The sequence below is a fragment of the Anopheles cruzii genome, chromosome 3 (assembly GCF_943734635.1).
Source record: "Anopheles cruzii chromosome 3, idAnoCruzAS_RS32_06, whole genome shotgun sequence".
Taxonomy (NCBI): Eukaryota; Metazoa; Arthropoda; class Insecta; order Diptera; family Culicidae; genus Anopheles; species Anopheles cruzii.
Window position 1 is genome coordinate 48,923,043 of NC_069145.1, and position 15,285 is coordinate 48,938,327.

The 15,285-nt window shown below is 38.5% G+C and overlaps 3 protein-coding genes across 4 annotated transcripts; all 3 read left to right on the forward strand.

Moving 5' to 3' along the window:
- The first annotated feature begins 18 nt into the window (after positions 1 to 18).
- On the forward strand, positions 19 to 4,372 carry LOC128271800 (claspin-like). The gene is made up of 6 exons (XM_053009449.1): positions 19 to 779; positions 856 to 984; positions 1,059 to 2,460; positions 2,529 to 3,844; positions 3,929 to 4,084; positions 4,152 to 4,372. Exons 1-6 carry the CDS (start codon positions 117 to 119, stop codon positions 4,269 to 4,271), a joined length of 3,786 nt encoding a protein of 1,261 aa, XP_052865409.1. The 5' UTR covers positions 19 to 116; the 3' UTR covers positions 4,272 to 4,372.
- A 678-nt stretch (positions 4,373 to 5,050) lies between these two features.
- Positions 5,051 to 5,856, forward strand: LOC128274356 (single-stranded DNA-binding protein, mitochondrial). The gene is made up of 4 exons (XM_053012522.1): positions 5,051 to 5,115; positions 5,197 to 5,266; positions 5,375 to 5,483; positions 5,565 to 5,856. The coding sequence occupies exons 1-4, from the start codon at positions 5,095 to 5,097 to the stop codon at positions 5,776 to 5,778; spliced, it is 414 nt and encodes a 137-aa protein (XP_052868482.1). The 5' UTR covers positions 5,051 to 5,094; the 3' UTR covers positions 5,779 to 5,856.
- A 245-nt stretch (positions 5,857 to 6,101) lies between these two features.
- On the forward strand, positions 6,102 to 14,943 carry LOC128274355 (enolase-phosphatase E1). Of its 2 annotated transcripts, none has more exons than XM_053012520.1 (6): positions 6,102 to 6,523; positions 10,473 to 10,631; positions 10,775 to 10,911; positions 11,030 to 11,286; positions 11,499 to 11,710; positions 13,088 to 14,943. In XM_053012520.1, the coding sequence occupies exons 1-6, from the start codon at positions 6,431 to 6,433 to the stop codon at positions 14,159 to 14,161; spliced, it is 1,932 nt and encodes a 643-aa protein (XP_052868480.1). In that variant the 5' UTR covers positions 6,102 to 6,430; the 3' UTR covers positions 14,162 to 14,943. The 2 variants fall into 2 exon arrangements, with proteins under 2 accessions (XP_052868480.1, XP_052868481.1); XM_053012521.1 differs by lacking the exon at positions 6,102 to 6,523 and adding an exon at positions 9,526 to 9,578.
- The last annotated feature ends 342 nt before the right edge of the window (positions 14,944 to 15,285 follow it).

Below are 15,285 nucleotides of genomic sequence, written 5' to 3' on the forward strand. Positions count from 1 at the left end.
AATTAATGACGACGAACAAGCTGAATATTTTGTGCATTAAAAGTGTGTTGTGCTAAACGAATTCAAGTTTTCTTAATCACAGCGTGCTCGAGACGTACCAGTCGATTGCTTTGAACATGGATTCCGATTGTGAATTACAAGCCTCGGACACACTTCGCTTTGAGTCGGAATCAGACCCAGAAGAAAACCATTCTGATGCAATGATTGTTAGGAGTCCAAGTGCAAATCCAAACGACCCTATAGACAACGTAAATGAAAATTCGAGAAATCCTGGAGAATACAAAGGAGAAGAAGAGAATATACAACCTTTGTCAAAGTGGAAAAACAAAGAGTCTGGAGCTCAGATTGAAAAAGATGATGCACAATGTGAGGGTAAACCAGACAGCGCAGTTCATCTGCGCTGGAAAACAAACATATCTAATATTATCGATAGTGACTCAGACGACGATCCCATTATATCTAAAACTACAGAAGATCATTATAGTTTATCCGATCCCACTAAAACAAAGATGCATCATCTCAAATCAATATATGATACGGAATCAGATTCTGAAATAAAGGTTAATAGTAAGAAAAAAGATAAATCTAGAAAAAAAGCAAGTAAAAAAAGGAGTAACGAAAGGAAAGGACGAAATGTCGACTTCGATTCTGGTACGGATGAAGCCATGTCAAACAGCGCATCATCCGGCCCGGTAGTCCATAAGGCCAGAACCAACAAAAAAACCAAGAAACATATTATTTTCTCTAAAATAGAAACAGCACAAGACATACTTGCAAACGTGAGTTTTTTTATAATTAAATATTTACAAACCGGTATGTGGTGTCTTCTTTTATAATAATTTCTTATAATTATAGTTGAATTTGGTCTTCAGTGATGAAGACAATAATGAACCGCATACTTTTGAAAAACAATCAACATCGCCATCGTCTTCAGATGAAGAGTCACGAGAAGCAAGTTCATCCAAGGTAAAAGGAAACAGAAAGGTACTTTATTGTCATATCTAGAATTAGATTTGTACAATTTATTATATTTTTTATAAACGTTTATTCTCTGCCAGATGACTAACCATGAAGCAATGGAAGAAAAACGTATAATTCAAAGCGAATCGCAGAGAATGAAACGAGAAACGTCAATTGATGTTCCATACCATCGAGCCCGAGCCCGCACGTTTGAAGAATTCCTTGCGCGAAAAGCTATATGCAGAGCTGATACACCGAATAACTGCATGCCCAAAACAAAATTGCGAGATATGTCGATGAAAATGACGCCAGAGCAACTGGAAAGGTTTGCACGCCACTTGAAGGAGCGAGAGGAGGAATCCAAAAAATTTTATCAGCCGGAAATCGAAATATCGGATAAAGAACCGGAACAAAACAGGATACCGAATCAAATTCGTAAATCAATCGATCTGCCACAATTGGATGCAGCGACTGAGAGGACAGCCAGCGAAGATAAAACGATACCAAGTTCTTCCGAAGAACCATTGCAAAAGTCGACTATTGATGTGAATCCTTTGAACATACAAACAAATGATCCATTGGTCACAGAAGTAATATCCAATGCCGATGAAAGCGATGATCAAATACCGGGAATCAGCAAACAGACACAGAACGACACAGAAAATCAAGAGCAAACTCAAAATGGTACGGAAATATGTGGACAAAACAAAAAACGTGCAGTGGACTATGACGTTTTTATGGATAAACCAGAAACTCCTGCAGCTACCGCTCAAAAGAATCGATTGTTAGCAACGCTCGAAATAGCATCTCCTCCTCGCTTAAGAAATCCGGGAACGACAATAGAACTTGACGGTGATGACTCACAGCCCAAACCCCTTTCCGGCATAGACATTCTTTTTGAAAGACTGGCCAAATGTGGAGGTGGAAAGCAAAACATAGCTTCTCCAGCACAGGTTGTCAGCATCTTAAGCTCTGATAGTGGCGACCTGAAACTGAACAATGTGTCATTACGCGCAAATGATGAGCAGCAAATTACTGCTAAAGATTCGATTATACCCGGTGCAGCAATGTTTAAAGTGCAACAAATTTTGAAGGAAAAGATAGATACTGATCGGCGTGAGGCAATTAAAAAACGTGAAGAAGAGTGGCCCAAAAACCTTGATGCTGAAAACGCGGAAAACAGTGAAGCAGAACAGGAAGAAGAGCTTTCGGACGATTATGGATCGGAAACGTCGGAAGATGAAGGATACGATGTTACTGGCCAACATACAAGTGCCGTAAATCATGAAGAGTTAAACAACGATGACGAGTATTCGTCATCAAATTCCAGTTCTGAGGAGAATGAAGAAGACAAATGTGAAGAATTTATTGCATTGCGAAAAACCGTTAAAAAAAAGAGTCGAATTGTTGCTTTCCAAGATTCGGAGGACGAAGCCGATGATCCAACGTTGAAGCCGTATGAAAAAGTGTTTGACCAAACAAACAAGACTCCTACAAAAGGTGCGTAAGCGTTTTTGTATGCTTGGGGTAAGAAACTTTAAATAATAAGAATATATTTTTTTCCACAGAAACTGCTTTAGAAACAGAATTTAACCAAACTTTTGGGGAACAAGACGATAACGTGATATTGCATTGGAAAGATGACGAGGAAGAAAATAATGGTAATGATGTATCAGAAGATGACCTAATGGCCTTATGTTCGGGAGGATTTACCACGCAGTCAGGTCCAGATAACCAATCTTTACCTACAACGCAGAAAGAGTTGCCTGAAAATCAAACTAAAAAAAACCTGCAACAAGCTTCCCACGTACTTTACACCCAAGCCGATCAACTTGTGGGAGAATCACAACTAATGGAAATCTGTTCGGGAAGTTTTGAAACACAAAAAAACGTGCAAATCCAGGAAAATTCAGTTGAGTCAAGCCAAATAGCAGATGCTACTAAAAAGAACTCGTACCATAATTTGGATAGAAAAATGCGACTTGAGTCTTCAGCCGAATCAGACAACAGTGATAGCGATTGCGTAAGAAAAGTGAGAAAACGTCGTAAGAGAAAACACTTGCACATATCGGATGATGATGAAGAAGAAACGGAACAAGAACAAGCAGATGAGTCTGGAGCAACAGATAAAAAAACGATAAGTGAGGAAAAATCTTCCACCAAAATCTCAAATACGGCAATGAATACTTACTTTGACTACGATTCAGAAGAAAATGAAATAGAAGTTACACTGCCAAAGAAGGATGAAAAACAAATGGTGAAAAACTTCGTAGAAATTGAAGCTGAGCTGTCCGAATCGGAGTGGGGTAGTGCAGACGAAGATGAAAAGGGCCTCGATCAGTACGATATCGAGATGGGCGATGAAGATCAGTACGACCAGAACCAGTTGCAGCAGGAATTGGGAAAACTACACCATCTGCAAATGCTAGATCGAGATCATAGAGAAGTGGAAAAACTGAAAGAAATTTACATGGAAGATGAAGAAAACGAAAACGTCTGGGTAAGACAATTTAGATGGAAAAATGCAGAAAATACCATCAATTTGGATTATGATAAAGAAACGCATGAAAATGTAAACGAAGAAGAAAATGAAGAGGCTAACGATGAAGAAACCGAACTGATGTGGCGGAAAATGAGACATGAACGGGACACAATGCTTAAGGAGAAGAATCTAGACTTCAACGACACCAATTTTCCCGCTGCTGTGTTGTTGAACACTGCCGATATAACAAATGTAGCGAGCGGGCGAGAAAATAATCAATCCATGTCCATGCCAAACATGGTTGGGAAGAAACGATTGACTATTGTTAAAAAACAGTCCACAACCCCTAGTTCTACAAAGGAAGAAAAACCTTTCCTGATCTCCAGTTCCAGCATCGTACAGGTATGAATTATTGTAACTTTTCTCGGGTAGTATTGGGTTTTGTTGTTAATGTTCTAAAACCTACCATTTCTTAAATTATTTCAGGGCAGCAAAGCATCATTTTTAACTCGCGATGAAAAAATGCTCAATAAGCTTGCCGATTTGATCAAATCAAATCCAGAGACCGAGAGTAGCACCGCAGTAGTTCCCGCTAAGAGTAGAAATTTTGTTTTCGCTGCTCTAAGCCCAGCAATCGAGAAGGTAATTTTTATTGACCAATGTTAAAATAATCTCGACGATAATCTGCAACGTTTTGAACTTATTTTAGACTGCAAAACGTGTGCTTGATCCGAAAGAAGCCGAGGAATGGAGTGACGCAAAAAAAGCCAAAACGTCGGGTAACAAACCAGATGCAAAACAAAGTTTATTTCTTGATTCTTTAATGTGAATATCGGAAATGTATATGAGAAAATCCCTCGTAAATATGTCAATATGTCAAACGGTTGGGATAATCAAAACGAGTTGTAAAAACACAAAAATGATGAATCTATGATGATAATAAATAATGTGGAAATTCGAGTAGACTCGAAAATGTGAGTAGAAATGTTCAAGAAATTTGTAATTATACACTAAGCTGATGACGCCGGGACCTGTTGGCACGCAGCTGGCCTGAGGCGGGGCAAACAACCCCGCCTGAAAAAACGCAACGTTACAGAAAGCAACGGTGATTAACATGGTTTCCGTTGTAGACCAAGACCGCTCGATGGTTGTAACCGGATAAGAAGCTGGTATTCAATTAAAAATTTAATAGAGCGCGAAATTGGCTCGTTGTCGGTTCGAAATGTTACAATAATTTCAATCGGGTAACTAATATTCGATTGCCGCTTACACATTGGATAAAAATGTATAATGTAACAATAACATGCGTAAAAATCTAATAATGTGTCTTCGTAAAAATAGTATAAATTGTTAATACGGTCATCCGGTTCTACAGCAGGTGCTGTAAAATTATAGAAGGATATTTTTGCAGTTAATGATTGATATGTTGTTATATTTAAGATCGTTGACTTTGCAATGAAAAGAAGTACCACCAGAAGAAGATAAAGAAAAAACAATTTGCACATACACATTCATGTGCAGTAAAGTCAGTTGCTAGTACCGCCGCACATGGCAAGGTTAGCAACTAACTTTAACGTACAAAACGTTTGCGTTTTGACAGCAGAATTGTTTACACTTGTAGTTTCGAACAATTTATTGTCAGCAGTTTAAAGATGCTTGGAAACAAAATATGTGTAAGCCAATAAATACCATTAACTACCGCCCGCAGCACTACTTTCTTTCAATCATAGCACTAATCCATGAAAATGTTACAGCTGGTAAGAACATTGCTGTCTACAGGATTTCAACGTGCACTCTGCACTGATTCGTCTCGCATTGAAAAAAGTAAGTATATTTTCAAACCGTTTTTACCCTTCGCAATATTTCTTATGCGATGCGTTTCTTTTGGATGATGTGGTTTGGATGGTTTGTCTTCCCAAACGTGTATTGCAGCTGTAAATACTGTAACGCTGCTAGGGCGGGTAGGAGCGGATCCGCAACGGCGTGGAAATGATGAACATCCGGTCGTCATGTTCTCCGTGGCTACTCATTCGAACTACAAGTAAGAAGGAAAAGTTCTTTGTAACTAGATAGTAGTTGTAATTTTACACAAATTATATTCTAATCTGATTGGCTTTTTCAGATATGAATCGGGTGATTGGATGCAGAAAACAGACTGGCATCGTGTGGTTGTCTTCAAGCCTGGTCTGCGAGATTCTGTGTTGTCGTATTTGAAGAAAGGCCAAAGAACCTTGGTGACTGGGAAAATAACATACGGAGAAATAACAGATCAGGAGGGAAAACAACGAACCACTTCCAGTATCATAGCAGATGATGTAATCTTTCTTCAACATTGACTGGGTCAACCAACTCAATCGGAACGCATTTTCGATATGAATAATTGTGTTGACATGAAAAGTTTAGAATTGTAACGTATGAATGCATTTCGATAAAATAATCATTTTTGCAGATTATAACCTAATAAAAATAATCTGTTACCTCTTGGTTTGACAACTAGCTTGAATGCTCGAGCGCACCGTATGATTTGCTTTAAACGGTTCGTCGATTGAATGCCGGCGCCTAAATTTTTGCGACACTTCACGCACACTATCACTCACTTTGTGCCGGCACATTGCCTGCTGAGAGCAGGTTTGATTCTGCTCAGTCGTTTATTATCCGCGGAACGCTGCCTACAGATTTTGTGCGATCTGGTCCGTTACTGTTCATTGTAATAGAAGGTGAAAAATCTAAAAAACCAGGGTTATATTGTTGCTTTGTATGCTGCGGAAACAAAGCAAAGAAAATTTACATTTAAAAGGTTCCAGTCTGGTTTATAGCTACGGCGACAGTGGTATACAGTTTCATCGTTCTTCCATCGGCGGTGTGTAGTCGGTGTCATCCTAACCTCTTTTCTGGTGCACCAAGCTCTGTGCATAAAGGAAGCATCTCTGCCGGGAGTGTTAAATCCTGCGTGTGTGTCTGTGGTACTGGTCCAATCCAACGGAAAAAATGGCAGTCGTTACCCTTGGCGAAAAAGTTCTCTCGGCCAAGTCCATCGTTTGCGATATCGAGGGGACTACAACTTCGATTAGTTTTGTAAAGGTAAGCCTTATTGCGGTCAAATACTATTCTTTTGCAGGGCCTTGATCTTGCTGCTTGATGCTTCTTCTTTTTTGCTCAACTGTGCTGCTTCGTATAATAGCTGACCCGCTGTAGGACTTTGATTTTTGAAGTTCCATTACTGTATTCCAATGGAATAAAATTTCAATACAGCCTTTTCATTTCTTTGCTCATTGCTCTCGATCGATTGGTGCGAGGAACTTTGCTAGCTACACCACCACAAATGTTGGGATCGGCTCCGGTGAAATACGTAGCAACGTTTATTACTTACTAACACAGTGGAAAATTGGAAAAGAGAAGAGATCGTCTCTATTAGTAGGATCTTGCAGTTGTGTAGGATCTTTGTCATCGAACCTGAAATTTCTTGTCCGAACTTGATTGTACTTGTACATCCGCAATCGATGCATATGCACTCAAATGTCCTATTGTTACATTTTGTGAATTTGTAACTCCCAGAACTTTAATTCAAGATGCTCGAGAGGATTCCAGCCGAAGGCGAGCTATTTTTGCCAATGGTGCACATTTGAAAGTTTATGAACACAGGCGGCTGCCATTTTCTCTCTTCTCATCTGGATGTGAACACTGCGGTTACTATAGTTTCTCTTGTGATGCTAAATTTCTGCAATGTTGCGACCAGCGTCTAAGAGAGAAAAAAGTTCTTCGTTGACTGCTCCCGTCCATAGACGTGTTAAAGGCGGCTATTTGTCCCTAGGTTGCTTGGATGTAGCGGCGTTTCCTGTTCCCTTCGAAGGAACGTTTTTGTAGTGGTGAAACGAATGTTCGATCGTACCATGAAACGGGACAGATATTTGATTGCAAAAACGTTGAAGAAATGAACTTTGGGTGTGCGAATGTTGCAAATTTTGTGTTTTCGACTTCATTTCGCTATTTGCTGTGATTTTACGTCGTAATGTGTTGTGAGAAAGGTTTCTATTTGCTCACAGCCCGGATTTGCTCCTCTCGTCACATAAAAGTGCCCTTAGTAGCACTGTGCGGTTGCGGCACACACACAAAAGAGATTTCCACTATGAAAACTCCACATTATTCTTTATGCTGCATTTTTCCAGCTCTCTTAACGCTTCAATACTGTAAGATGCAACAACATAGATGCAATAGTTTTGTACTACGAGGTGATTGTTCATTATTTCGGAAGATTGCAGTTTGTGATTCTCATGAGCGTAGAAAACTGTGATGCGTTTAATGTTTGCAGTTCAGTTTGTCATGTATCATATGTTGTGGTAGAATAAAGAAATTGCATTAGACAGAAGAATGTATCACCTTTGCTACTTTTCAATTATGCTTACGTTACTATAATTAAGATGATCAGCCTACATTTATAACTAGCAGTTCCCGGCGCACGTCGCTGCGCCTCATTTCATCCTTATTTCTCGAATGGGGGGGCGTTTCATAGGCCTTCTTGGTGACGTATCCGATCAGCTTCCCTTTTCGCTTCCTGTTACTCCTGCTTTTCAAACGATCGGGCTTCCCTGTGACGTATTCGTTCAATTTCCCTTCCCGCCTCCCTTTACCCCTCCGTTTCCCGGTGACGTATCCGATCGGCTTCCCGTTGGATACATGTAAAAAAAACGCACCACCTGAGTTAGGCTCAAATTGCTTGAAAATTATCCGAGCTTTGCTGACATTTACCCCGATTTTGTATGGGAGACCCGGAGGTGTGGGAGGGTCAAACTTTCCTATTCACAATCCGGGGTCACAAAAGTACGCTGTGCAAAATTTCACGCGGATTTGTTCAGTAGTTTTGGAGAAAATGCGGTACAGACAGACAAACAACCATTTTTATATATATAGATAATATACAAGGATTCTTTAAAGCGGCATGATAATTATATTCTCTGTTGCCCATTGTCGAATTTTTATATTAAACTAGCAGTTCCCGGCGCGCGTCGCTGCGTCTCATTTCATCCTTATTTCTCGATTGGGAGGCGTTTCAGAGACTTCTTGGTGACGTATCCGATCAGCTTCCCTTTTCGCTTCCCGTTACTCGTACTTTTCAGACGATCGGGCTTCGCGTTGACGTATTTGTTCAGTTTCGCTTCCCGCCTCCCGTTACTCCTCTGTTCCAAAGGATAGGTCTTCCCGGTGACGTATTCGATCGGCTTCCCTTCTCGTTTCCCGTTGGATACATGGCCATACTCGCGCCAGCTGAATTTGACTCAAATTGTTTGAACACTTTTTTAAATTTTGCTAAAATATACCCAAATTTTGTATAGTGGCCCTCTTTTTTATTAAAGAGGAGAGGGGTTTCGAACATTCACCAGAACATTGTCCCTTCTCCAAAACTTCCGCATGAAGAATTTGGTTCGATTTGCTCGAAAACAACCCGAATTATGGTGATCTTATGTTACGTTTGTATGGGAGCCCCCCTCCCCGAAGGTGTGAGAGGGTCAAAATTTTTTTATTCACAATCCGGTGTCACAAAACTACGCTGTGCAAAATTTCAAACGGATTGGTTCAGTAGTTTTGGAGAAAACGCGATACGCACAGACAAACATCCATTTTTATATAAGGCTGTCTAAAAAGTCATGGACGTTTTTTGCGTGAACTTCAGAAGGCTTGGTCGTTATTGACGAAAGACTCGAGCAATCTTTTTGCACAATCCTTTCTTGATCTCAATTTTTCATCACTCACGCAATTTTGTAATGCTCGAAAACGGTGCCAATTGCTTGGTGCAAGGTCCGAACTATACGGTGGATGCATTAAAACTTCCCAACCAAGCTCCCGGATTTTCTGGCGAGTCACTAAAAACGTGCGTAACATTTCGTTGTCCTGGTGGAACACAAAACCTCTTCCATTGGCCGACTCTGGCCGTTTCTGGCCAATCGCCAGCTTCGCACGGTGTAGTTGTTGACGGTAGAGATCTGAATTTAGTGTTTGGCTACACGGAAGCAACTCATAATAAACGAATCCTTTCAAGTTTCACCATATACCCAGTAGAACCTTCCTGGCCGTGAGTCTTGGTTTGGCCACCCTGTAAGCTGCTTCACCACGCTTAGACCTCGATCATTTTCAGATTGTCGTATGTATCCCATTTCTCTCATTTCCAGTACCCATCCGTTAAAAAAGAATGGTTCGATTTCGTTCCGTTTGGCCAAAATTACGCAAATTGTCATTCGATCCATCATGTTATTTATGTAAATAGGGTGACCCCATAATGGATTACTTTTTCCTACTACTTTTATTCTTATGTATTACTTTTATGATTTTTTGCAAAGTCAATTTTTAACTACTAACTTCTAATGAGTAAAAATTGTTCTATGAAGTAATTACGTTACTAACATGTTTTTATGGTAACAAAGTTTCTAATGTTTATTTCACCGTCTTTTACCCGCTATAATGTTTAATCATCGGTTCAACTGGAAAGAAAACATTCCACGAGGACGCAGGATCATTTTCTGCGTTTTTAGTGTTTTAGTGTAATTTTCGTGTTGCTTTTCCCTTGTTTTTCGCAACAATTCATCGTTGATTTTGGTTGAAATCCAGTTCAATTTGGATGAGTCATTAAACAATTTTAATTTTGATGTAATAAACTTTTATACAATAAATGCTAAAACAGAGCTAATAATGCTGGTGGTACTGATGAAGAAAAATTAGAAAAAAATGTATCAGTCCAGCATATTAATACGAGATATTTCAAGATGTGTAACAGAATAAACAGGAAATTGTGTATTTTCGGGAAACCGCCTGTCCGATGTTAAAAAAAGGATTATATGTAGTAAGCCTAGTATATCTCTTGTAGTTTACTTGGTCTTTGATTGTTGATGTGTTGAGGCAATAAAGTTGAATGATTTAAAAACCAGCCGTAGAATAACATCTTAATGCACCATTTCAAATGCGGATGTTTGCGGTGTGACGGCCCCGTTATTGGTGACTTACATTAGGTAGCTCCGATTAATTTTTTTTTTATTTTCAGGAGGTCCTGTTTCCTTATGCACTAAAAAATACCGAAGAGTATTTAAAAGCTAACTGGAATGAAGAAGCTACAAAAACTGTGGTCGAAGCATTGCGCGAGCAGGCCAATGAAGATAAGAAAGCAGATATCGAAGGAGTTGTTACCATCGCAACTGCTGGGGTATGTTCAGATTAAAACTAAATTTAGAAATAAAATAAAATAACAAACTAATAGTTGACAAAACCAAACATGTGGACAGAAAAACTAGGAACACATTATGATATTGCTTGCATGTGTTTACGATCACTTGCTTTTTTGTTTAGGAATCTGACGAAATTATTCAAGACCTTGTCAAAAACATCGAATGGCAAATGTCAAATGATCGCAAGACAGGAGCACTTAAGACGCTGCAAGGATTAGTTTGGGCCAAAGGCTATAAGGACGGGACTATCAAAGGCCAGTAAGTAAAGCAACAATCTTGTGAAGAGCAACATTTTTTAATGTGATGTGATGCAAGCACAGTTATAAACAAACCATTCGCATATGTGTTATTCTTTTCATTTGTTTAACCCAACTAGTGTTTACGAGGATGTGCAGAAGGCGTTTGAACAGTGGGATGAGTGTGGTCGAAAGGTGTACATTTACTCAAGCGGAAGTGTTGATGCGCAAAAGCTTCTTTTCGAAAACAGTGAACAAGGCAACCTCCTCAAATTTCTATCGGGACATTATGATACTAAAATTGGAGCCAAGCGCGAGAAAGAAAGTTATTTGTCTATTTTGAAAAATATCGATGCTGAAGCCGAAGACGTGGTTTTCCTTACAGATGTCGTAGCAGGTGAGTTAAAAATTGAATATAGTTGCCATTTAAGCATATTAAATCATCATTGATCGAAGATAAACATTGGGTAGTGTGTACGGGTGGTGGTGTTAAAGCTTGTTACTTTGTATTTCAAGCGGATCCCATGTACTCGATTGTACCCACTCATTTCGATGTTCGTTTTTTAAATGTTTTGGTTTGTCTATTTCCGTTTTATTTTTGACGAATAGAAGCAAAAGCCGCTAAGGAAGCTGGAGTGAACGTGGTACTTCTAGATCGGCCTGGCAATGCCGAGCTTTCCGAAGAAGATCGTAAAGAATTTCCAGTTATTAAGACGTTTTCTGAACTCTCGTTCACAAATGTAAACGAGGAAAACGGATCATCGGCAACCGCGAAAAGGAAAATTGACGAAACTACCGACGTCGCAGAGGACAATGCTCAGGTATATCCTAATAAGAAATAATGCTTTTATATTATTTTGCAAATTATCTTTCGCTACTCTTTTGGCAAGCAACGGCTACCAGCGTGGCACAATTGCTGTACAGTGTAGTAAACATACTTTTGCTACGTGATGCGTGAGTAGCGCATCAAATTGATTGGCTTTAATATTTCTTCAGAAATAAAAAAGTGTGTGGGTCAAATAAGTACACGAATGGGAAAGAATGGGAATGCCAAGTACAAGAATGTCTTCGATTGGTCATCGATTACATAGGGCTTTTGATGTTTACAATAGTGTCAAAAAAAAATTGCACGATTGTTCCTACCTATGGGATGCTCTGGAAAGCGAAGGCAATTAAAAATATCAACACTAAATACAACAATATTTTCCATTATACTGATAGATTATAGATTAACGTGAAATAAAATTGTATGACATACAAAATGAATGTATAATAATTAAGACAAAGATTGGCTTATACGTTATGTTGGTTCTTTTCAAATATTGCTCGATTTGTACGTTCTTGGAATGTCTGAAATGAGCATTTGGCTTAAAAAGAAAAATAAAGTATTCAATGTACAAAACTTGGTTAAACTTCACAAACTAATTTGATTAAATTTTTAAAGTAAATTGATATTAAGAAATTGCACCAACATTACAAATAATGCTGTGTAAATATTATAAGTCTTTGAGATATTAGATTGATACTGTGTTGGATGGATTACGATTTATTAGTCGTAGTATATTAAGTCCTCGTAACGATTGAGTGAAGCCAGTTTTAGTTTACTTACTAATTGCAGTGATATATTTGATCGACTTACAATTTGAATTTTAAATAAATAATATGTATACAATAATAAAAGCGCTCGACCGCGGGCGGTGGAGGTATTCCATGACGCAGACCAAGACCGCTCGGCGGTTGTAGCCGGATAAGAAGAAGAAGATATGTATACATGTTGAAGAAAGAAAAATTGAATGGTTGAGTAGTATCAAAATTTTTAAAGCACTTACAATGTCATTTAAAGTAAATAGACCATTAATAAGATAAGATCATTTTTAAGACACAAACTCAGTAACAAACCGTAGTAGTTTTGTGATTATTTTCAAATGTATATTCGTAAGTGTTGAAGTGTGTAGGTTTTTCTGTTAATGAATTTTCATCTTTGTTGTTAATGATTTTATTTATTCAATTTTATTTTATGTCATGACTGGTTTATGTCTCGACTATTTGTAAAGGTTATGCCATCTGTTGGCGAATCTGGAAGCTTTTGGCAGTTTAGTCTTGAACCATTTTTATTGTTTTTATCCCAGAAAAAGATGAACCGTTGAATAGTATTGTAATACACAAATATATTTATTTTATTCCCTATGTAATTTCAGGAACCTCCGAACAAACAGATAAAGGTTGACGAAGTAAAAACCAATGAAAAAATTACAGAACCACGAGAAGACATGGAGGAGGAAGGAGCTGCTTCTGTTATAACAAATGTACCAGAGAATGATAACACGAAGAACGAAAAGGATGTTGAATCAAAATGTGATGAAAACATGGAAGTAGATGATACTGTTGTTGAAAAAAAGCGCAAAGAGGAAATCGAAAAGGATGCGATTGAAACCAAGAAGGATGATAAAGTAGCTTCCAAATCAGAAAAGAAAGAGGAAATAATAGTAGACGTTACTGAAAAGACAACAGAAGAGAAAGAGAAAAATGAAAAATCAGAAGTCTCAATTACTATGGATACCATCGAACCCGAAACAGAAAAAGAAACAGAAAAAGAAAAAGAAAAAGAAAAGGAAAAAGATAGCGCCAATGACAAACAAGTTGAAAACAATGATGAGTCGAAAGAGCTTAATGAAAACCCAATAATCAAACAAACTTCTGACGAAATAGACGGCCAAGACAATGAAAAGACAAAAAACGAAGTAAACGACAAACAAATGGAAGATAAAGTTGATAGCGTTGAAGTTGACAAGTCTAACAAGAACGAACAGATTGAAAAGGCTGAAGAAACGAATGGAATCGAAAAAAAGACCACCTGCGCAATCGCAGAGGTAGATACCGGAGCAAAGGAGGTGAAGGAGGTGAAGGAAGATATGGCAAGCAGTTCAAATACCGAAACGCCATTAAATAACGGCCAAGTTGAACAAACGGCTCCTAAAGAAGAGGATGGCGAATCGAAAGCAGACCAAGCCACACGGAACGGAAAGACTGATGATGAATCAAATGCTACAAGCAATGGAAGCAGCTCTGCAAACCCCACAGAAGAAGAAAAAAATTCAGAAAGTGATAAGGAAAATGACACATCGCTTCAAAATTGTGAAACTGATGAAGTAACAAGCGAAAAAAATGGAAATAATGCAGATACCGCCACTAGTATTGGGGAAGACGCTACCACAGTGGAAGGAAAAAATAAGAAGGTGGCAGAAACGGTACCGACTTTCGACAGCAATTGAAGGCGAATTGTAAGTCGTACAGGTTTGATTCATTAAATTTCCGCCGGCCGAGTACTTGTTTTTACCTAGCGGATTCCATAGAAAAACCACGATCATTTGTATGTGCGTTTAGTGTTAAAATGACGAAGGCGAGAGTCGAAATTAAAACGAAGAATCTTACTGTTAACGATTACCTTTAATATTATCATAAAATAAGAAGAATAATTAACGAGAATTTGTCTTGCCCAGGAGACTCCAATTTTTACTAACTATTTTTTAAAGTCTTATTCATATCATTTGTTGCCACACAACGAGAGCATCGAACAAGTTAAATAATCTGAAGAACGTAAAATCGATCCATTTTGCGGTACCGTGACACATATGAGAAAGAATATATTGAAAGTAATAACATGTGTCATGCTGTATAAGCAAGCTACTCATAGTAATTAAAATATTTATTTTTGCATCATTCCAATTGAAATCTACTTAAATATTGTTTGGTCCTGGTTCGTTATGTCACTTTCTCCTTTTGTTTTATTAAAAACAACATAAATATTTCGAAACATAGCAATAAATTATTATATACGAGGGGCGTTCAAAAAGTAATGATAATTTTGCATTTACTCGGGCTACATAAGTCCGATTTTCGATTTTTTTTGTGGCGAAAAGTTACTACACATATCAGTGATTTATGGTGAACATTTCGGCCATTTTGAGTAATCGGTCAATTTTTGACAGCTGTTTAGCTTGGACAAGATTTGACTCATCTTCGATGCCGTCTTTATCGCCTAAATCGTATCGTGGCCTCGTCCTTTCATGCCTCCTTTTGGTTTCCGGAACATGAAAAATCACAGGAGGCCAGATCTACAGAATACGGTGGCTTTGGTATAATAAAAGTTTTTTTTTTGGTCAAAAATCCGCGCAGAAACCACGACGTGTGAGCGGGGCGCGACAGCCAATTTTGGGTTTCCCACAAATCCGGACATTTGTGACGGATTGCTTCGGGCGAATTTCGCATAACTTGCAGGAAATATTTTTTATTGACCGTTCTATCCTTTGGCAACAACTCATGATGCAACACGACCCTGCAATCGAAGAAAATTGCAAGCAAAACTATTCACAATCGATCAAAGTAGGCTTTTCGA